General features: G+C 41.6%; 1 protein-coding gene across 1 annotated transcript in view; it reads left to right on the top strand.

Moving 5' to 3' along the window:
- PUM3 (pumilio RNA binding family member 3) overlaps positions 1 to 18,693 on the top strand; it is a 172,054-nt gene that overhangs the window by 132,694 nt on the left and 20,667 nt on the right. The window contains exon 14 of the mRNA XM_069764098.1: positions 16,753 to 16,895. Within this exon, the coding sequence (XP_069620199.1) occupies positions 16,753 to 16,895 (143 nt within the window). The remainder of the gene's footprint in view (positions 1 to 16,752; positions 16,896 to 18,693) is intronic.

Below are 18,693 nucleotides of genomic sequence, written 5' to 3'. Positions count from 1 at the left end.
TACATAGTAATTTAAAGGGAACCTGTCACCCCAAAAATCGAACATGAGCTGCGGCCACCGGCATCAGGGGCTTATCTACAGCATTCTGGAATGCTGTAGATAAGCCCCCGATGTATCCTGAAAGATGAGAAAAAGAGGTTATACTCACCCAGGGGCGGTCCCGCTGCGATCCGGTTCGATGGGCATAGCGGTCCGGGGCCTCCTATCTTCTTACGATGACGTCCTCTTCTTGTCTTCACGCGGCAGCTCCTGCACAGGCGTACTTTGTCTGCCCTGTTGAAGGCAGAGCAAAGTACTGCAGTGCGCTGGCGCCAGGAAAGGTCAGAGAGGCCCAGCGCCTGCGCACTGCAGTACTTTGCTGAGGGCAGACAAAGTACGCCTGCGCCGGAGCTGCGGCGTGAAGACCCAGTCCCATCGGACCCGGACCGCAGTGGGACTGCCCCTGGGTGAGTATAATCTAACCTCTTTTTCTCATCTTTCAGGATACATCGGGGGCTTATCTACAGCATTACAGAATGCTGTAGATAAGCCCTGATGCCGATGGCCACAGCTCATCTTCGATTTTTGGGGGACAGGTTCCGTTTAAAATTCCTTTCATTTGGCATCCATTTAACTTGGCTGGTTGGAGAATATGGTGCATCCTGGATTAAAGTTTCTAAAATATCTTTGTAAGGTTAGAAATGCTTCATGACGAGCCATGATGTATCTTGGTGACTTGCTATCCTTTCTCCTCTGATCTCTACAATCAGATTAGTGGAGTTATATTGTATATATTTGTTTAAAGCGTAAATACACTTCTGAGAAATATATTGTGTGCATGCATGTATGTATGTATGTATATTATATTAATGTTTTTATTATACTTTTGTTATTGTACTTGTGTGTTTAAAGGCCTTTAAAGGGAATCTGTCACCCCCTGGGACGTATATGACCTATTAATATGGGCATACAGGTAATAGAAATCTTACACTAGTCCTACCTGTATGCCTCATATTAATGGTCTTGCTGCTGAGAAATGTTATATTCTGGCTTAGTTAATGATTTCTTCCGGGCTCTCGGGTGTGTGGTGCGTGGTAGAAATCCCTGCATCCTGTCTTCATTACAATACTACTCCCCTCCCATGTACATCAGTTACAGCCCCGGGATCCTGTGCCCCCCCCCTTCCCCCTCAGAAATACATACCTCATCCTCCCTTTTATAGGTATGGCATTCAGTGATCTTGTGCGCAGTGACTTCGGCTCCAGTGACCAGCGGCGTGCGTGCAGATAAGGTGCTCTCTCCATTTCCTCCATGCATATTTATCGCCATGTACACATGGTTCCCAACGATGACTATGCAGGGAGGAAGTGGGAAGAGCACCTCATCAGCGCGCACACCGGAGGTCATAGTGACTCCCCGGTGCCTGTGCAGAAGATCCATGAATACAGTACCCATAAAAGAGAGGATGAGGTATGGATTTCTGAGGGGGCGCAGGATCCCGGGGCCATAGCTGACGTGCACGGGAGGGGAGAAGTATTGTAATGAAGACAGGATGCAGGGATTTCTTCCATGCACCGCACGCCCCGGAGCTTGGAAGAAATCATTAACATAAAGACAGAATATAACATTTCTCAGCAACAAGACCATTAATATGAGGCATACAGGTAGGACTAGTGTACATTTCTATTACCTGTATGCCCATATTAATAGGTCATATGCGTCCCAGGGGGTGACAGATGCCCTTTAATTCTGAACAATGTATCTGAACAAATCAGGTGGGGGGGGTTCGGATCATGAGAACCCCCACCCCTCAATCGTTCTAAAGACCTCTTGGAAGTTGCTAGTTCAGGTTAGAGGAGCGCATAGCTTCTCCTGATTGTGCGCACACAGCGGAGTACGGATTCATGTGTCTAACTTTCTACTACCTTGGTACTCCTTTGCTCTCCTCTTTCCTGAGATGCGCATAGAAGACTGTAGAGTAGTCGGTGGGGCTCTCAAGACTCAACCCCCTGCTCATCTGGTCAGAATTAAAAAGTAACATGTTGGGCTCTTTCCTTTTAAAAAAAAAAGTCATAAAAGTGTATGTGTGTGTATATGTATATATATATATATATATATATATATATATATATATATATATATATATATATATATATATATATATATATATACATATATATATACATATATATATATATATATATAATTTTTTTTTTTTTTTACTGTAGAGCATATTTTCTACTAATTTCATGATGGCTGTGAGATCTTAAAATGCTTCCAGTAGATGGTATCCTTTGGAAACCATTTTTAATCTATGCATTCTGCTTTCCTTCCTGAACTATCCCAGGACCTGAAACAATATAGATGTGCACGCCATGCGTTACTTGCACTTTGTCACGTCGGTGGCATCTTTCTAAGTTGACAGCCGATTCTCCACAAAGCGCCCGTCCTGTGAGATTCTATGCCTCATTGTGGCCACTAAAGCGCTTTTTCTGCTTCTTTTAATCCTGGCAGCTGTGTAGCAGGGTAATAATCGAGCACATTGCATCTCCATTGCCTGAGAGGGTCTGTTGCACCAGATAAGTCTAGTAGGCTTTCACTCTGCTAGTCGTTATTTAAATAACTACTGAGCCCAGTCATCTTAGTGGCTAGCAGCTTTATATTTTATAATTAATAGGGAACTTTTCTAAAATTCCAATTGCATTCCCAACACATCAGAAAAGAGAATGGATGTGCTCCCCAAACCTTGCACATGACATCAGCAACTTGCTTGGATATGAGATGGGGCAGGGGAGTATGCAGGCAGGCCTCACATTAGTGTTTCTATCATATAATGGCATGGCTCCTACTCTTCTAGCATCCACATATCTTGTATACCATCTAGGCAAGTGACGGGTTAGCCAGAGGGCATGTTGGTTAGTGACCTAACACAATCCCATGTCACATCATAATCCTAAAGCCATAATGCTCTGTAGCAGAACTGTGCTTGTCCTTCGTGCTAGTTTTGCCTGCATCACTGAATGGGGTGCTATGAAAGATCCTATTAGCTTCTTTTTGTGCACAAAGCACAAAATTACCACATTTTATTTTCTGTTGTCTTAAAAAAAAAAAAAAAATCAAACTGATTACAACTACAACTATCATGGTAATGTAAAGATTTGGAAGGGTTAATGTCATTAACATTGGCGGTCTAGGGTTGTGCCTCATTCCTTGACACTTGAGGATGGAAGAGGGGTGTAATGCTTTATTCCAAAGTGGAAATAATAGTGCGGATTCATAGCTGTTGGTCTAGTGCAGCGTTCCCCAACTCTGGTCCTCAAGAGCCACCAACAGGTCATGTTTTCAGGATGTCCTTAGTATTGCACAGGTGATAATTGCATCACCTGTGCAATACTAAGGAAATCCTGAAAACATGACCTGTTGGTGGCTCTTGAGGACCAGAGTTGGGGAACACTGCTCTAGTGTAAGAGTATATTAGTGAGGCTGAAACAAAAAATAAAGGGTGTTGTATGCTGTCTACAACTGTGGCATAGCAAAGTCCCAATACAGTTCAGTTAGTCTTGTACCAAAGTTCATAGCGAGTACAAGTACATTTATTGTGTAAGGTGTCTTACATGTGTAATGACCTTCCTTTATGCCACTTAACTCCTTAAATACAATTTGGCCAGTTGTTCACTTTAGTAAAAGCTACTCTTGTCTCCAAACTATAAAAGGTGGCAGTTGCAGACTTTATATCAAGTAGTGGTGTGCTACACTGATGTAGACCGCATCCATACCTTATTAACTATTTTGTGTCAAAACTCTGATTTAACAACATAAAAATGAAGAGTGTGCAAATTGCTAAGTTTTCAAAATTTTTGCCAAATTTCCGATTTTTTTTTTTTATTTTTTAGTTTTTTGTTCACAAATAAATGCAAATCATATTGAATAAAGACATTTTACCACTATCAAGAAGTACTATGTGTCACGAAAAAACATTCTCATTATCAGTGGGATCCGTTGAAATGTCCCAGAGTTATTGCCACATAACCAAGTGACACTGGTGAGAATTGTAAAATTTAGCCTCGTCATGAGGGTTAAGACCGGCTTGGGGGATGAAGAGGTTAAAGAGCCACACTTGGTGCAGACCACAGTCATCAGACCTAGCTCTCCACATTTATACAACCTTAAAGGGAATATGTCACCATATTTGACCTATCTAAACTATTAATATGGGCATACAGGTTCTAGAATTCTCAAAAGTCTTGTATCAGCTGTGTTGCTGAGAAATCATCTTTTACTGCTTTATATAAGTGACTAGTGATGAGCGAGTATACTTGTTGCTCGGGTGGTTTCCAAGTATTTGTGAGTACTCGGAGATTTTGTTTTTGTCGACCGCAGCTGCATTATTTACGGCTGCTAGCCAGCCTGAGTACATGTGGGGGTTGCCTGATTGCTAGCGAATCCCCACATGTATTCAGGCTGTACAGCAGCCACAAATCATGCAGCTGCTTCAACAAAAACTAAATCTCCGTGCACTCACAAATACTCGGAGACCACCCGAGCGTGCTGTTAACCTGTTCAATGCCGCTGTCAAACACTTCAGTGATGCAATTGCAGGGTGCTGATTAATGTTTTCCCGAGCCCGCTCGGGTGACCTCCGAGTATTTATGAGCGCTCGGAGATTTAGTTTTCATCGCGGCAGCTGAATGATTTACAGCTACTAGCCTGCTTGATTACATGTGAGGATTCCCTAGCAACCAGGCAACCCCCACATGTACTCAGCCTGGCTAGTAGCTGTAAATCATTCAGCTGCGTCGATGAAAACTAAATCTCCGAGCAGTCATAAATACTCGGAGGTCACCCGGGAAAACCCGAGCAATGAGTACACTCACTCATCACTAGTGCTGATGGGTTGCTATGACAGTCGGGGTCTGAAGACCTCTGTGCCTGTTATTACAGAGCTTCCTTGAAACACAGGAGACAATGAGTTTTACTATATGCAGCAATACTGTTGTATTGTTAATCTTATCACTTGTGCTATACATATCAGAGGTTCAAGTCCCCTAAGGGAACTAATAAATACTGTGAAAAGTGAAAAAAAAATTTCCATATTTTTTAACAGTTCAAATCACCCATGACAGAAAGAAGGACAGACAGAAAGACGGAAGTGACCCTTAGACAATTATATTGTAGATGAGCGAATATACTCGTTACTCAGGTGTCCTCCGAGTATTTTTTTTAGTGCTCGGAGATTTCGTTTTCCTCACCTCAGCTGAATGATTTACATCTATTAGCCAGGCTAAGTACATGTGGGGATTCCCTAGCAACCAGGCTACCCCCACATGTACTTATGCTGGCTATCATATGTAAATCATTCAGCTGAGGTGAGGAAAACTAAATCTCCGAGCACTAAAAAAATACTCGAGTTTTCCTGAGCACGCTCGGGTGACCGAGTAACAAGTATATTTGCTCATCACTAATGATTATGGCTTACAGCCAATGAAAAGCCAAAAGACATTCTCAGTAAATTAGAATACTTTATTACACCAGCTTGAAAAATGATTTTAAAATCTGAAATATTGGCCTACTGAAATGTATGTTCAGTAAATGCACTCAATACTTGGTCAGGGCTCCTTTTGCATCAATTACTGCATCAATGCGGCGTGGCATGGAGGCGATCAGACTGTGGCACTGCTGAGGTGTTATGGAAGCCCAGGTTGCTTTGATAGCAACCTTCAGCTCGTCTGCATTGTTGGGTCTGGTGTCTCTCATCTTCCTCTTGACAATACCCTATAGATTCTCTATGGGGTTAAGGTCAGGCAAGTTTGCTGGCCAATCAAGCACAGTGATACTTTTTGGTACTTTTTGGCAATGTGGACAGGTGCCAAGTCCTGCTGGAGAATGAAATTTCTCAATCTCCAAAAAGTTTGTTTGCAGAGGGAAGCATGGAGTGCTCTAAAATTTCCTGGTAGATGGCTCCACTGACTTTGGTCTTGATAAAACCTACGTCGGCAAATGACATGGCTCCCTAAACCGTCTCTGATTGTGGAAACCTCACACTAGAACTCAGCAGCTTGGATTGTGGCCTCTCCACTATTCCTCCAGACTCTGGGACCTTGATTTCCAAATGAAATGCAAAATTTACTTTCATCTGAAAACAACACCTTGGATCACTGAGCAACAGTCCATTTCTGTTTCTGCTTGGCTCAGATAAGATGCTTCTGTCATTGCCTATTGGTCATGAGTGGCTTGACAAAAGGAAAGCGACACTTGTAGCTCATGTCCTGGATACGTCTGTATGTGGTGGCTCTTGAAGCAATGACTCCAGCAGCAGTCCACTCCTAGTGAATCGCCCCCAAATTTTTGAATGGCCTTTTCTTAATCCTTTCAAGGCTGCAGTTATCCCAGTTGTTTGTGCACCTTTTTTTACCACACGATTTCTACCACTCAACTTTCTATTAATATGCTTGGATACAGCACTCTATGAACAGCCAGTTTCTTTAGCAATGACCTTTTGTGGCTTACCCTCCTTGTGGAGTGTGTCAATGACTGCCTTCTGGACATCTGTCAAGTCATCAGTCTTCCCCATGATTGTGGAGCCTACTGAAAAAGACTAAGGGACCTTTTTAAAGGGAACCTGTCACCCACAAAATCGAAGGTGAGCTAAGCCCACCAGCATAAGGGGGCGTATCTACAGCATTCTGGAATGCTGTAGATAAGCCCCCGATGTATCCTAAAAGATGAGAAAAAGGTTAGATTATACTCACCCAGGGGCGGTCCCGGTACAATGGGCGTCGCGGTCCGGTCCGGGGCCTCCCATCTTCTTACAATGACGTCCTCTTCTTGTTTTCACGCTCCGGCACAGGCGTACTTTGTCTGCCCTGCAGAGCAAAGTACTGGAAAGAGAAGGAGATCCAGCTCAACGAAATAGTGAAAAATCCATAATTTATTTCACTTAAAATATAGTGAAAGGACAAAACATCAGCATACAAAAAAATTAAAACCAAGGTCAACGCGTTTCCGGTGACTAAGCACCCTTAATCATGATACCTGGTACAAGACATGTCTATACTTTTATACTAGTATCCGGTCATCACTCCAGTGTTGCAATTGGTAGAATTGTCTAATCAAGCAAAAATAGGCACACATGATAATGGAAGCAAGACAAGCTTGATAGAAAGACAGAAACAAATGTTTTAGCTAAACAGAAATGCAGAGAAAACAGAAATGGCACAAAATACAAGGACTATATACAGAATGAAAAAACGAAATGACATTGCAATAATCATTAAATAAATCCAAGAATATGATAGTAACATAGTATGCCCAGTGTCATATGTCGTGAACCCACATAACAATATAGAAAAAAACTATATTAGTCAAGAAAAAAAGAAAAACCATCCTTAAATAGACACAAACTCGTGTGAGTTCTTGAGAAAATAAGACATACATGTAAATCTCGTAATGAATAGAACTACAAAATTCCCTAGTACCTTAGAAAATAGCGAGCTCACAGACTACCATGGATGGAAAAACAGAACAATCAATGGCAGGAACCTCCCAAACAGGGAGCTGTAACAGCCAAAATAGGTTGGAGCAAATAGGTAAAAGCACAGCTGCAGACGCCGTGACAGTGTCACAGCGGCCGGCAAGCAAGAGGAAACAAGTGGAAACAGAAGGGCCAATTGATAGCTATTAGCCTCACAGAAGAGTCGTTAATTATACGGGAGAAATAAACTACAAATTTAGTTACTAGATGTCAGAAAAGCAACTTCATTGTTTGTAAACTCTCAAAATACTAATAAAAGAGCATGAGATCTTTCCTTTTGTTTAAACCATGTGGAATTCTTGTTCCGAGTTTAAAGATCCACCATGATTCCCTGTTTCTCAGGGTCACCTCGATGTCTCCTCCTCTAAATGGTTTATGAATTTTTTCAATCGCATAAATTTTAAGTGACTCAAGGTTAGATTGATGATGATTAATAAAGTGTTGTGAAACTTGTGAAATATTCCTATTGACACTAATATTTTCAGCATCATAAATATGTTCACGAATACGTGTTTTTAAAGACCGTATGGTACTCCCCACGTATTTAAGATGGCATGCCATGCATTCCATGATGTATACCACATTTTGGTGTTACAATTCATGAAAGTCTTGATGGGATAAACATTTTGATTACTGGCATCGGTGAAATTGTAGCATTTACCCGAGAATTTGCAAGTTTTACAAGCCATCGCACCACATTTGAAAAAGCCTTTTGTGCTGAGCCAATGAGAAGGTTGTGCAGAGTGGGCATGAAGAGAACTCGGAGATAAGCTCGAGCCTAAAGAGGGGGCTCTTCTAGACACAATTCTGTATCCGTTACGCAAAATTTGAGCTATATCAGCATCTTCCTTAAGAATAGTCAAATTATTAGTCAATATTTTCCTGATTGCATTAAATTGATTACTATACTGGAAGACCACAGTGATTGGATTTTGAGCAAATAAACTTTGGTTTTGTTTACTATGAAAACGAGGTCGTCGAGCGACAATTTTTTCTGCTCTTTTTAAATGCCAGTCACTGTAGCCTCTCTGCACAAGTCTGCCCTTTATACCCTCAATCTCTTGGGAGTAATCTTCTAGTGTGCTACAATTACGTTTTGCTCTTACCATCTGCCCTATAGGGATACTTTTGATAGTATGTTTAGGATGGTGACTGTTTGCACGCAATATTGTATTCCCTGCTGTGGTTTTCCGGAAAGTGGAAGTAACAATTGGGGTATTAGGTATCCCCTTTAGTTTTAAATCTAGAAACTCTATACACGTGTGGTCTTGGCGTGAAATAAATTTAAGATTGAATGGATTGTAATTTAGATAGTTTGTTAAATCCTGTACGGTAGATACATCAGAACTCCAGATAAATATCAGGTCATCAATGTATCTACCGTACCATCGTATACAGTCTTTAAATGGATTCTCATCATTATATATGTAAGATTCTTCCCACCAACTCATAACCAAATTGGCAATGGAAGGTGAGTATTTGGCACCCATTGAGACACCACTGGTTTGCATGAAATATATTTGGTTAAAGCAGAAAAAATTTGTAGTCATGAGAAAAGAAGTGACCTCTATGACATAAGACTGTAAATCTACGGAAAAATCACTATACTTTTGCATGTGAAATTTAAGAGCAAATATCGCCACTTCATGTGGTATACAGGTATATAACGAGGTGACGTCTGAAGTGATCCAAGAGAAATTAGACTGCCATATAAACCCCTCCATGAAATTCAGGACATCGGTACTATCCCTAAGGTGCCCAGGTGTTCTCTGGACGAGAGGCTGGAGGAGCAGATCTAACCACTCTCCCAGCCTCTCACCCAGAGACCCAATACCCGACACGATCGGCCTCATGGGTGGTGGGTATAAGTTTTTGTGGGTCTTAGGTAAGGCATACAGAATTGGAGTTACTGGATTAGCTACCTTGAGATAGTCACTTTCTTTTTTGCTAAAAAAAAACCCATACTGAACCCTTCATCTATAAGATTGAAAATTCTGTTCTGTATTAGTGCAGTGGGGTTAGTGGACAGGCGCTTGTACACAGTCAGATCTGTAAGCATATCATTGACCCAGGTAGATAAGCCCCCGATGTATCCTAAAAGATGAGAAAAAGGTTAGATTATACTCACCCAGGGGCGGTCCCGGTACAATGGGCGTCGCGGTCCGGTCCGGGGCCTCCCATCTTCTTACAATGACGTCCTCTTCTTGTTTTCACGCTCCGGCACAGTCGTACTTTGTCTGCCCTGCAGAGCAAAGTACTGCAGTGCGCAGGTGCCGGGAATGGTCAGAGAGGCCCAGCACCTGCGCACTGCAGTACTTTGCTCTGCAATCAACAGGGCAAACAAAGTACGCCTGCGCCGGAGCCGCAGCGTGAAGACAAGAAGAGGAAGTCATCTGATGAAGATAGGAGGCACCGGACCACGACGTCCATTGGACCGGGACCACCCCTGGGTGAGTATAATCTAACCTCTTTTTCTCATCTTTTATAATATATCGGGGGGGCTCATCTACAGCATTACAGAATGCTGTAGATAAGCCCCTTATGCTGGTGGGTTTAGCTCACCTTTGATTTTGGGGGTGACAGGTTCCCTTTAAATGCTTAGGAAGCTTTTGCAGGTGTGTTGTTAATTATTCTAATTTACTGACATAATGACTTTTGGGTTTTCATTGGCTGTAAGCCATAATCATCGACATTAACAGAAATAGATCACTCTGTTTGTAATCATTCTGTATAATGAGTTTCACATTTTGTATTTAAGAACTGAAATTAACTTTTTGATATTCTATTTTTTAAGAAGCACTTGTATTTTGCCTTCGTGACTCTGGTAGAAGATCATGCTGCTTTTACTATTGGTAGTTCTCTGTGGCAACCTAGAACATACACTAATATGTATTGGGCCTTTTAGCATGTTACAGTGCTTTTTGCTTGGACAACTAAGGTTGTCAGTGTCTCGGGCACACAGTTCTCACTAAAATAAAGTCCCTTTATCCCTTTACCAACTGTTACCAGGTGAAGATTTCCGTAATGGAAACTTAGGATTAAGTAAAGATTAGATGAGTATTTCACTACCAAGTCAGAGAAGCCATCATGGAATATGCACTTTGGTGTTTTCAGAAAACATTTGTTTAATCTGGCATTAAGAGGCCTGGGAACACTATCCCAAGGTGCAGATGGGAGGAGAAAAGCTGATTCATGGAGAGGAAATATTGTCTACATTAAATGTATAGGCTTCGTCAATCAAATTTTGAATGTATTAGTATTACAATACATTGCAGCAACATAAAAGACTAATCTGATTCAGCAGTAGACTCTTGATTTATGCTTGTACATTAGGGCACACAGAAAACCATGTCCAACTAGCAGCCACCAAGATCCACAGGAATAAAAATAAGACATGAGAAAGCCCTGTTTTCCTTGTTCTGGATTATGTGGCTAAGAGGATGAGTGCTTTATGGCTTTTATTGGGTACACACACTAGCGGTATGCCCTACTGATACAGGATATTGGAGCTTCATGATGTGAGCTAAATCTATTGTATCTCTGACATCTCCAGTCCTTTGCCTACTCGCCTTCATTTTTGTGTTTGTATCCCCACTCTCGCAAGGGAATTTGGTCTTCCCACCAATAAAAAGTCGTGTGTTCTTCAGAATTTCCACAAAATTTTAAAGTATCGTATATCCTTGAGTATAAGCAGAGTTTTCTCAGTCGCCCATGACAGCACTACCAGAGAGAGGGGATCCGCCCTTCAGGGACAGGAAACCTATAGGATAAAAGGGCGGTACCTCTCTCCTGTGTCAGTTTGGTTTCCTGTCCCTGACAGGGAACCCTCTAGGATCTTGAAGATCCGGAGCCGGACAGTCGAGCTATGGTGGCGGGGATGCCCCTGTCACGGCTGGTGTGGTGTCCGCACCACTGCTGGGGGGCGATCATGTGTGCCTCTCCCTCGATGTTGTGTGCTAACTGGTAGCAGTTTGTAATTTCCTTTTCATTGGTAATTTCTAAAACTAATTAGAGTAGAAGGCATATTTCTGATGAGTTATGTCGTGCAGCTCCACAGTATTAATGTTAATGGCAGTTAGGGCAGCGGATTGCTTGCACACACCTGGAACACTTTGATGAAAACAGCAACAAAAGCATTTCCGTTGTTCTTTTAGGCCTTTAGAAACCTCAATATTAGAAATTGTTTGTGTAAACCGCAGCTTGCACAACTAACTGAGGTGTGTACTGTAATATAATCTATAATATTACTGCCACTGTCGAGGTGGTGTACACAATGGTAAAATTGGGTGGGATAAAGCATCTCCAAATTGGTGGATCTTGTGTAATGTTCCCAGTATGTAGTGGTTCTTACCTACCAAAAATGCCCCAAGGAAGTACAACCGGTAAACAGAGTAATAGGCTCCCAAGGTTCATTGAAACACTTGTGGATTGAAGTCTGGCTTATCTCGCCCAATCCTACACAGGATTTGCTGTGTCATAAATTGCAGAAAAAGTTAATGCTGCCTATGACGGGTGTCAGAACACACAGTGCATCGCCTTTTTCCCGAGTAGTTGCGCGCTGGGCAGAGTGCCCATGCTGACCCCTGCTGCCATAGAAAGGACCTATAATGGGCATCTGAGCCCATCAGAACTGCACCACATAGTAATGGAACAAGGTGGCCTTGTGTGCGGAAACTAGGCTTTTTTCTCATCATGAAGGTGGCTTACCTAATGAAGGGATGGTACTCGGATGTTCTTGGCATTGTTCTGCTGGAGAACCTTGGGTCATCACATGTGGATGTCAAATACACCCCTTCACGGCAATAGTATTCTTGCTGTATGATACTTAGAGGTTGGTTGTGTTACAATTTTTTTTCACAATTGTGAAACTGATTTATAAGCCATTTATTAAAATATTGTAATAAGCATAATAAGTCTGCAAGTGATGAGTGAATGTGCTGGGATAAAGTGTTATCTGAGCATGCTTGTGTGCTAAGACTGTCTTTGGCGTGTTAGAAAAATATGTGCTAGTCGCTGCGGCTGTATGTCTCTTGGCAGCTTGACAACTCATGCAGGGATTGTTTGTTAGGCATCACAAATATCTACCCATTTTGTGGTGTAAATGCCTCTGAGTTATGGCTATACGTTTAATGTTTCATTTACATATGTATGAACATGATAGTTTCTCTGTAATGCAGCAACAGATAGAAGTTATAAAGGCTTCGTTGATTCCATTTCAAAGACCTGCATGCCCATGCTGTGTTGGAGTGGTTGAGCTTACTAGCTGGCTGGCATTCCCCTTTAAAGTCAGATAGGCCTGCTTAACCGATCAAAGGCTAAGAAATACAGCCGTGGAAAATGCATCTGAAGTAGTCACATTTAATATCTCAGCTGCCAAGTAATAACCCTTGAGTAAATTGCTTACTGTTCCCAATGTGCTGTTTACTTTTTAATTTTTGCTGCTGTGTGTTTATTACAATGAAGCATCTGCTTCATTTCACCACAGGAGAGACATTGATCCATGAAAAATTCAGGAGCATCATCGCCAGCCGGATTTATATTTAATCATCGCATTGAAGTAATACATTGGAATTATTGATTTGCTGCACAGGCAGTAGTTAGAGATTAGGCTCTTGTTTGGTAAAGATGTGTGGACGTTCAGCATGGGCCGCACTATATATATATATATATATATATATATATATATATATATATATATATATATATATATATATATATATATATATATATATATATATATATATATATATATATATCTCTCTATATATATATATATATATATATATATATATATATATATATATATATATCTGCTATATATATATATATATATATATATCTGCTATATAAAGCTGAATGTGTGTATGTATGTGTGTGTGTGTGTATGTCCGGGATTGGCATCTGCACCGTCGCAGCTACAGCCACAAAATTTTGCACAGTCACGCGTCTGGACCACGATAGCGTCATAGGCTATGTTGTGAGGCGAAATTTTAACCCCGCGCGTTCCAATTCACCAAACAATTTTGCCCCTATCTACATAATGGGGAAAAAAGTGAAAGGAAAAGTGTTGGAGGCGTCGCAGCTACAGAAACAAAATTTTGCGCAGTCACACGTCTGGACCCTGAGAGCGTCATAGGCTACGTTGTGAGGTGAAATTTTAACCCCGCGCTTTCCAATTCACCAAACAATTTTGCCCCTATCTACATAATGAAAAAAAATGAAAGGAAAAGTGTAGGAGGCAAATTGACAGCTGCCAGATGTGAACAAGGGGGACTTAAAGAATGAGAGCGATGGCGCCAAAGAGTATATACCGTACAGTTGCTAAGGTGGGGCCCCGACATGGGATACTCACCACACACGGGGATATGAACACACACACAAAATGCGCCACACACTACCATGTGCTTGAACACATATTACCCTCAGCACACATTTCACCACAAATACACCAACCTCGCCACATAAAAGTCGAAACACAAAAGTCGCCACTCAAAACTCGCCACGCGCATACTATATACAGGAGGAGATGACACACAGGTATATACAGGAGGAGATGACATACAGGTATATACTATATATAGAAGGAGATGACATACAGGTATATACTATATATAGAAGGAGATGACATACAAGTATATACTATATACAGGGGAGATGACACACAGCAGGTATATTATATATACAGGGGAGATGACATACAGGTATATACTATATACAGGAGATGACATACAGGTGTATACTATATATAAGGGAGATGACCAACATGCATATACTGAGGTGAAAATGAAAAGGTGTGAGTGCAAAATGAGAGGAGTGAGGGAAAATAGTGTAGTGATCGGACAATGACAGATGTGAGGTCGAAATGACGAGTGTTAGGGGGGAATGAGAGGAGTGAGGGAGAAAATGAGAGGTGTAAGGGAGAAAATAAGAGATATGAGGGGGAAAATGAAAGATGTGATTGGGAAAATGAGAGGCGTGATGGGAAAATGAGAGGCGTGATGGGAAAATAAGAGAAGTGAGGTGCTATAACTAACCACAGATATTTACTATGCCCAGGCAACGCCGGGCTCTTCAGCTAGTCTACTATATAAAGCTGAATGTGTGTGTGTGTGTATGTGTGTGTATGTCCGGGATTGGCATCTGCACCGTCGCAGCTACAGCCACAAAATTTTGCACAGTCACACGTCTGGACCCTGAGAGCGTCATAGGCTACGTTGTGAGGTGAATTTTTAACCCCGCGCTTTCCAATTCACCAAACAATTTTGCCCCTATCTACATAATGGGGAAAAGTGAAAGGAAAAGTGTTGGAGGCAAATTGACAGCTGCCAGATGTGAACAAGGGGGACTTAAAGCGTGATTGCGATGGCGCCAAAGAGTATATACCGTACAGTTGTTAAGGTGGGACCCCGACATGGGATACTCACCACACACGGGGATATGAACACACACACAAAATGCGCCACACACTACCATGTGCTTGAACACATATACCACCCTCAGCACACATTTCACCACACATACACCAACCTCGCCACATAAAAGTCGAAACACAAAAGTTGCCGCTCAAAACTCACCACGCGCAAAACTCGCCACATGCAAAAAATAGGCTCACGCAAAACTCGCCACAAGTGCAAAACTCACCTCATGGAAAACTCGCCACACGCAAAACTTGCACATGCGGAAAAATTGCCACATGCACAAAATTTGCAACACATGCAAAAGTTGCCTCGCACAAAACTTGCACATACTCAAAAGGCACCAGACATAAAACTCACCACGCGCAAAACTCGCCATGCGCAAAACTTGCTGCACACAACTTGCTACACTAACCTGTCACATGCAACTCGACACACAAAAAGTTGCTACACGCATGTTGCCACACAAAACTCATCTCACAAAAGTCGCTACATGCATGTCGCCACACACAACTCAACACACACAACTTGACAAACGAAACTCGCCCTAAAACACACACAAGTCTGGTATTAGCCTTCAAAAATAAAAATCTGATTAATAAGCAGACAAACTACAAGAGCAACAAATGTACCATATAGGAAATACGGCAGCTGTCAGTCACATGACCTGTCTATTATGTGTATGTGTGAGCTAATATATACTGCCAGGGGGAGGGCTTCCTGTTGGCTGGGGATTTATCAGGCTGCCAATTTAGCTTACAAATACTGAGGTAAAAATACTGAGCAAATAACGTGTTAACGAGGTCTAATACAGGAGATCACACAGGTATATACTATATACAGGGGAGATGACACACAGATATATACTATATACAGGAGAGATGACACACAGGTACATACTATATACAGGAGGAGATGACACACAGGTATATACTATATACAGGAGCAGATTACCTACAGGTATATACTATATACAGGAGGAGATGACATACAGGTATATGCTATATATAGAAGATGACATACAGGTATATACTATATACAGGAGGAGATGACACACAGATATATACTATATACAGGGGAGATGACACACCGGTATATACTATATACAGGAGGAGATGACACACAGATATATACTATATACAGGGGAGATGACACACCGGTATATACTATATACAGGAGGAGATGACATACAGGTATATACTATATATAGAAGGAGATGACATACAGGTATATACTATATATAGGAGGAGATGACATACAGGTATATACTATATATAGGAGGAGATGACATACAGGTATATACTATATATAGGAGGAGATGACATACAGGTATATACTATATATAGGAGGAGATGACATACAGGTATATACTATATACAGGGGAGATGACACACAGCAGGTATATACTATATACAGGGGAGATGACATACAGGTATATACTATATACAGGAGATGACATACAGGTGTATACTATATATAAGGGAGATGACAAACATGTATATACTGAGGTGAAAATGAGGTGTGAGGTGAAAATGAAAAGGTGTGAGTGCAAAATGAGAGGAGTGAGGGAAAATAGTGTAGTGATCGGAAAATGACAGATGTGAGGTCGAAATGACAAGTGTTAGGCGGGAATGAGAGGAGTGAGGGAGAAAATGAGAGATGTGAGGGAGAAAATTAAAGATGTGATTGGGAAAATGAGAGGCGTGATGGGAAAATAAGAGAAGTGACGTGCTATAACTAACCACAGATATTTACTATGCCCAGGCAACGCCGGGCTCTACAGCTAGTATATATATATAAATGTATTCATTTTTGTTTTTTACCTAGGAAATAATTAGTGCATTGCCCAAACTGATGCAAGACAAGTATGGGAGGAAGGTTCTGCTGTATTTGCTGAGTGGACGCAATTCTGCACATTTTCTTCCAGAGATAATTGAAGTTCTCAAGTTAGGAGACGGCAATGCTCACAGGTAAATATGTTCTACCTTTCTATTGGATTAGGTGTGATTCTGTTAGAAATACTTTCATTAATTTTTGCTTCTCTATGTCTCATCTGCCTAAAAAAAGGCTGAAAATTAGCATAAAAAAGCAGCAAAAAACCGCCCTGTGTACCCTTAGGCTGCTTAGAGCCACACATTGACCGAAGGGATTATTTGGGAAATCCAGTCAAATTGACCTGATGTCATTGATCAATTTAAGAGGATCACATTAAAGGGTTTGACCAGGACTAAACAAATGATGACCTATCCGTAAGATATACAGAGACCCACAACAGCCCCATTTCTTTATTACTTAAATGGGAAATAAAGTGCTTTACCTGGCAGTGGCCACTAAGCAAGGAGAGGAGCTGCTATCTTCCGCCCTATATATTGGTTATATCCGTTTTCACCTGATTGGTGTGGATCCAATGGCCGGCACCCCCCCCCTCCCCCCCCCCCCCGCCAATCTCATATTGATGACCTATCCTTGAGGGTAAGTCGGTTGGTAAATCCTAGATAACCCTTTTAGTCAAGTCTGTGAGGTCCTTTGCTGCTAGGACAGATTTCACTCTTCTGAAAGGAAAAAAAGAAAAATTGAACTATAAATAAATAAATATATAAATAAATATATATATATATATATATATATATATATATATATATATATATATACACAGTGGGGCAAAAAAGTATTTAGTCAGTCAACAATAGTGCAAGTTCCACCACTTAAAAAGATGAGAGGCGTCTGTAATTTACATCATAGGTAGACCTCAACTATGGGAGACAAACTGAGAAAAAAAAATCCAGAAAATCACATTGTCTGTTTTTTTAACATTTTATTTGCATATTATGGTGGAAAATAAGTATTTGGTCAGAAACAAAATTTCATCTCAATACTTTGTAATATATCCTTTGTTGGCAATGACAGAGGTCAAACGTTTTCTGTAAGTCTTCACAAGGTTGCCACACACTGTTGTTGGTATCTTGGCCCATTCCTCCATGCAGATCTCCTCTAGAGCAGTGATGTCTTTGGCTTTTCGCTTGGCAACACGGACTTTCAACTCCCTCCAAAGGTTTTCTATAGGGTTGAGATCTGGAGACTGGCTAGGCCACTCCAGGACCTTGAAATGCTTCTTACGAAGCCACTCCTTCGTTGCCCTGGTGGTGTGCTTTGGATCATTGTCATGTTGAAAGACCCAGCCACGTTTCATCTTCAATGCCCTTGCTGATGGAAGGAGGTTTGCACTCAAAATCTCACGATACATGGCCCCATTCATTCTTTCATGTACCCGGATCAGTCGTCCTGGCCCCTTTGCAGAGAAACAGCCCCAAAGCATGATGTTTCCACCACCATGCTTTACAGTAGGTATGGTGTTTGATGGATGCAACTCAGTACTCTTTTTCCTCCAAACATGACAAGTTGTGTTTCTACCAAACAGTTCCAGTTTGGTTTCATCAGACCATAGGACATTCTCCCAAAACTCCTCTGGATCATCCAAATGCTCTCTAGCAAACTTCAGACGGGCCCGGACATGTACTGGCTTAAGCAGTGGGACACGTCTGGCACTGCAAGATCTGAGTCCATGGTGGCGTAGTGTGTTACTTATGGTAGGCCTTGTTACATTGGTCCCAGCTCTCTGCAGTTCATTCACTAGGTCCCCCCGCGTGGTTCTGGGATTTTTGCTCACCGTTCTTGTGATCATTCTGACCCCACGGGGTGGGATTTTGCGTGGAGCCCCAGATCGAGGGAGATTATCAGTGGTCTTGTATGTCTTCCATTTTCTAATTA

The sequence above is a fragment of the Ranitomeya imitator genome, chromosome 1 (assembly GCF_032444005.1).
Source record: "Ranitomeya imitator isolate aRanImi1 chromosome 1, aRanImi1.pri, whole genome shotgun sequence".
In the NCBI taxonomy this organism is placed as follows: Eukaryota; Metazoa; Chordata; class Amphibia; order Anura; family Dendrobatidae; genus Ranitomeya; species Ranitomeya imitator.
The sequence above is the reverse complement of the archived record's forward strand: the minus strand, read 5'-3'. Positions and strand labels throughout refer to the sequence as shown.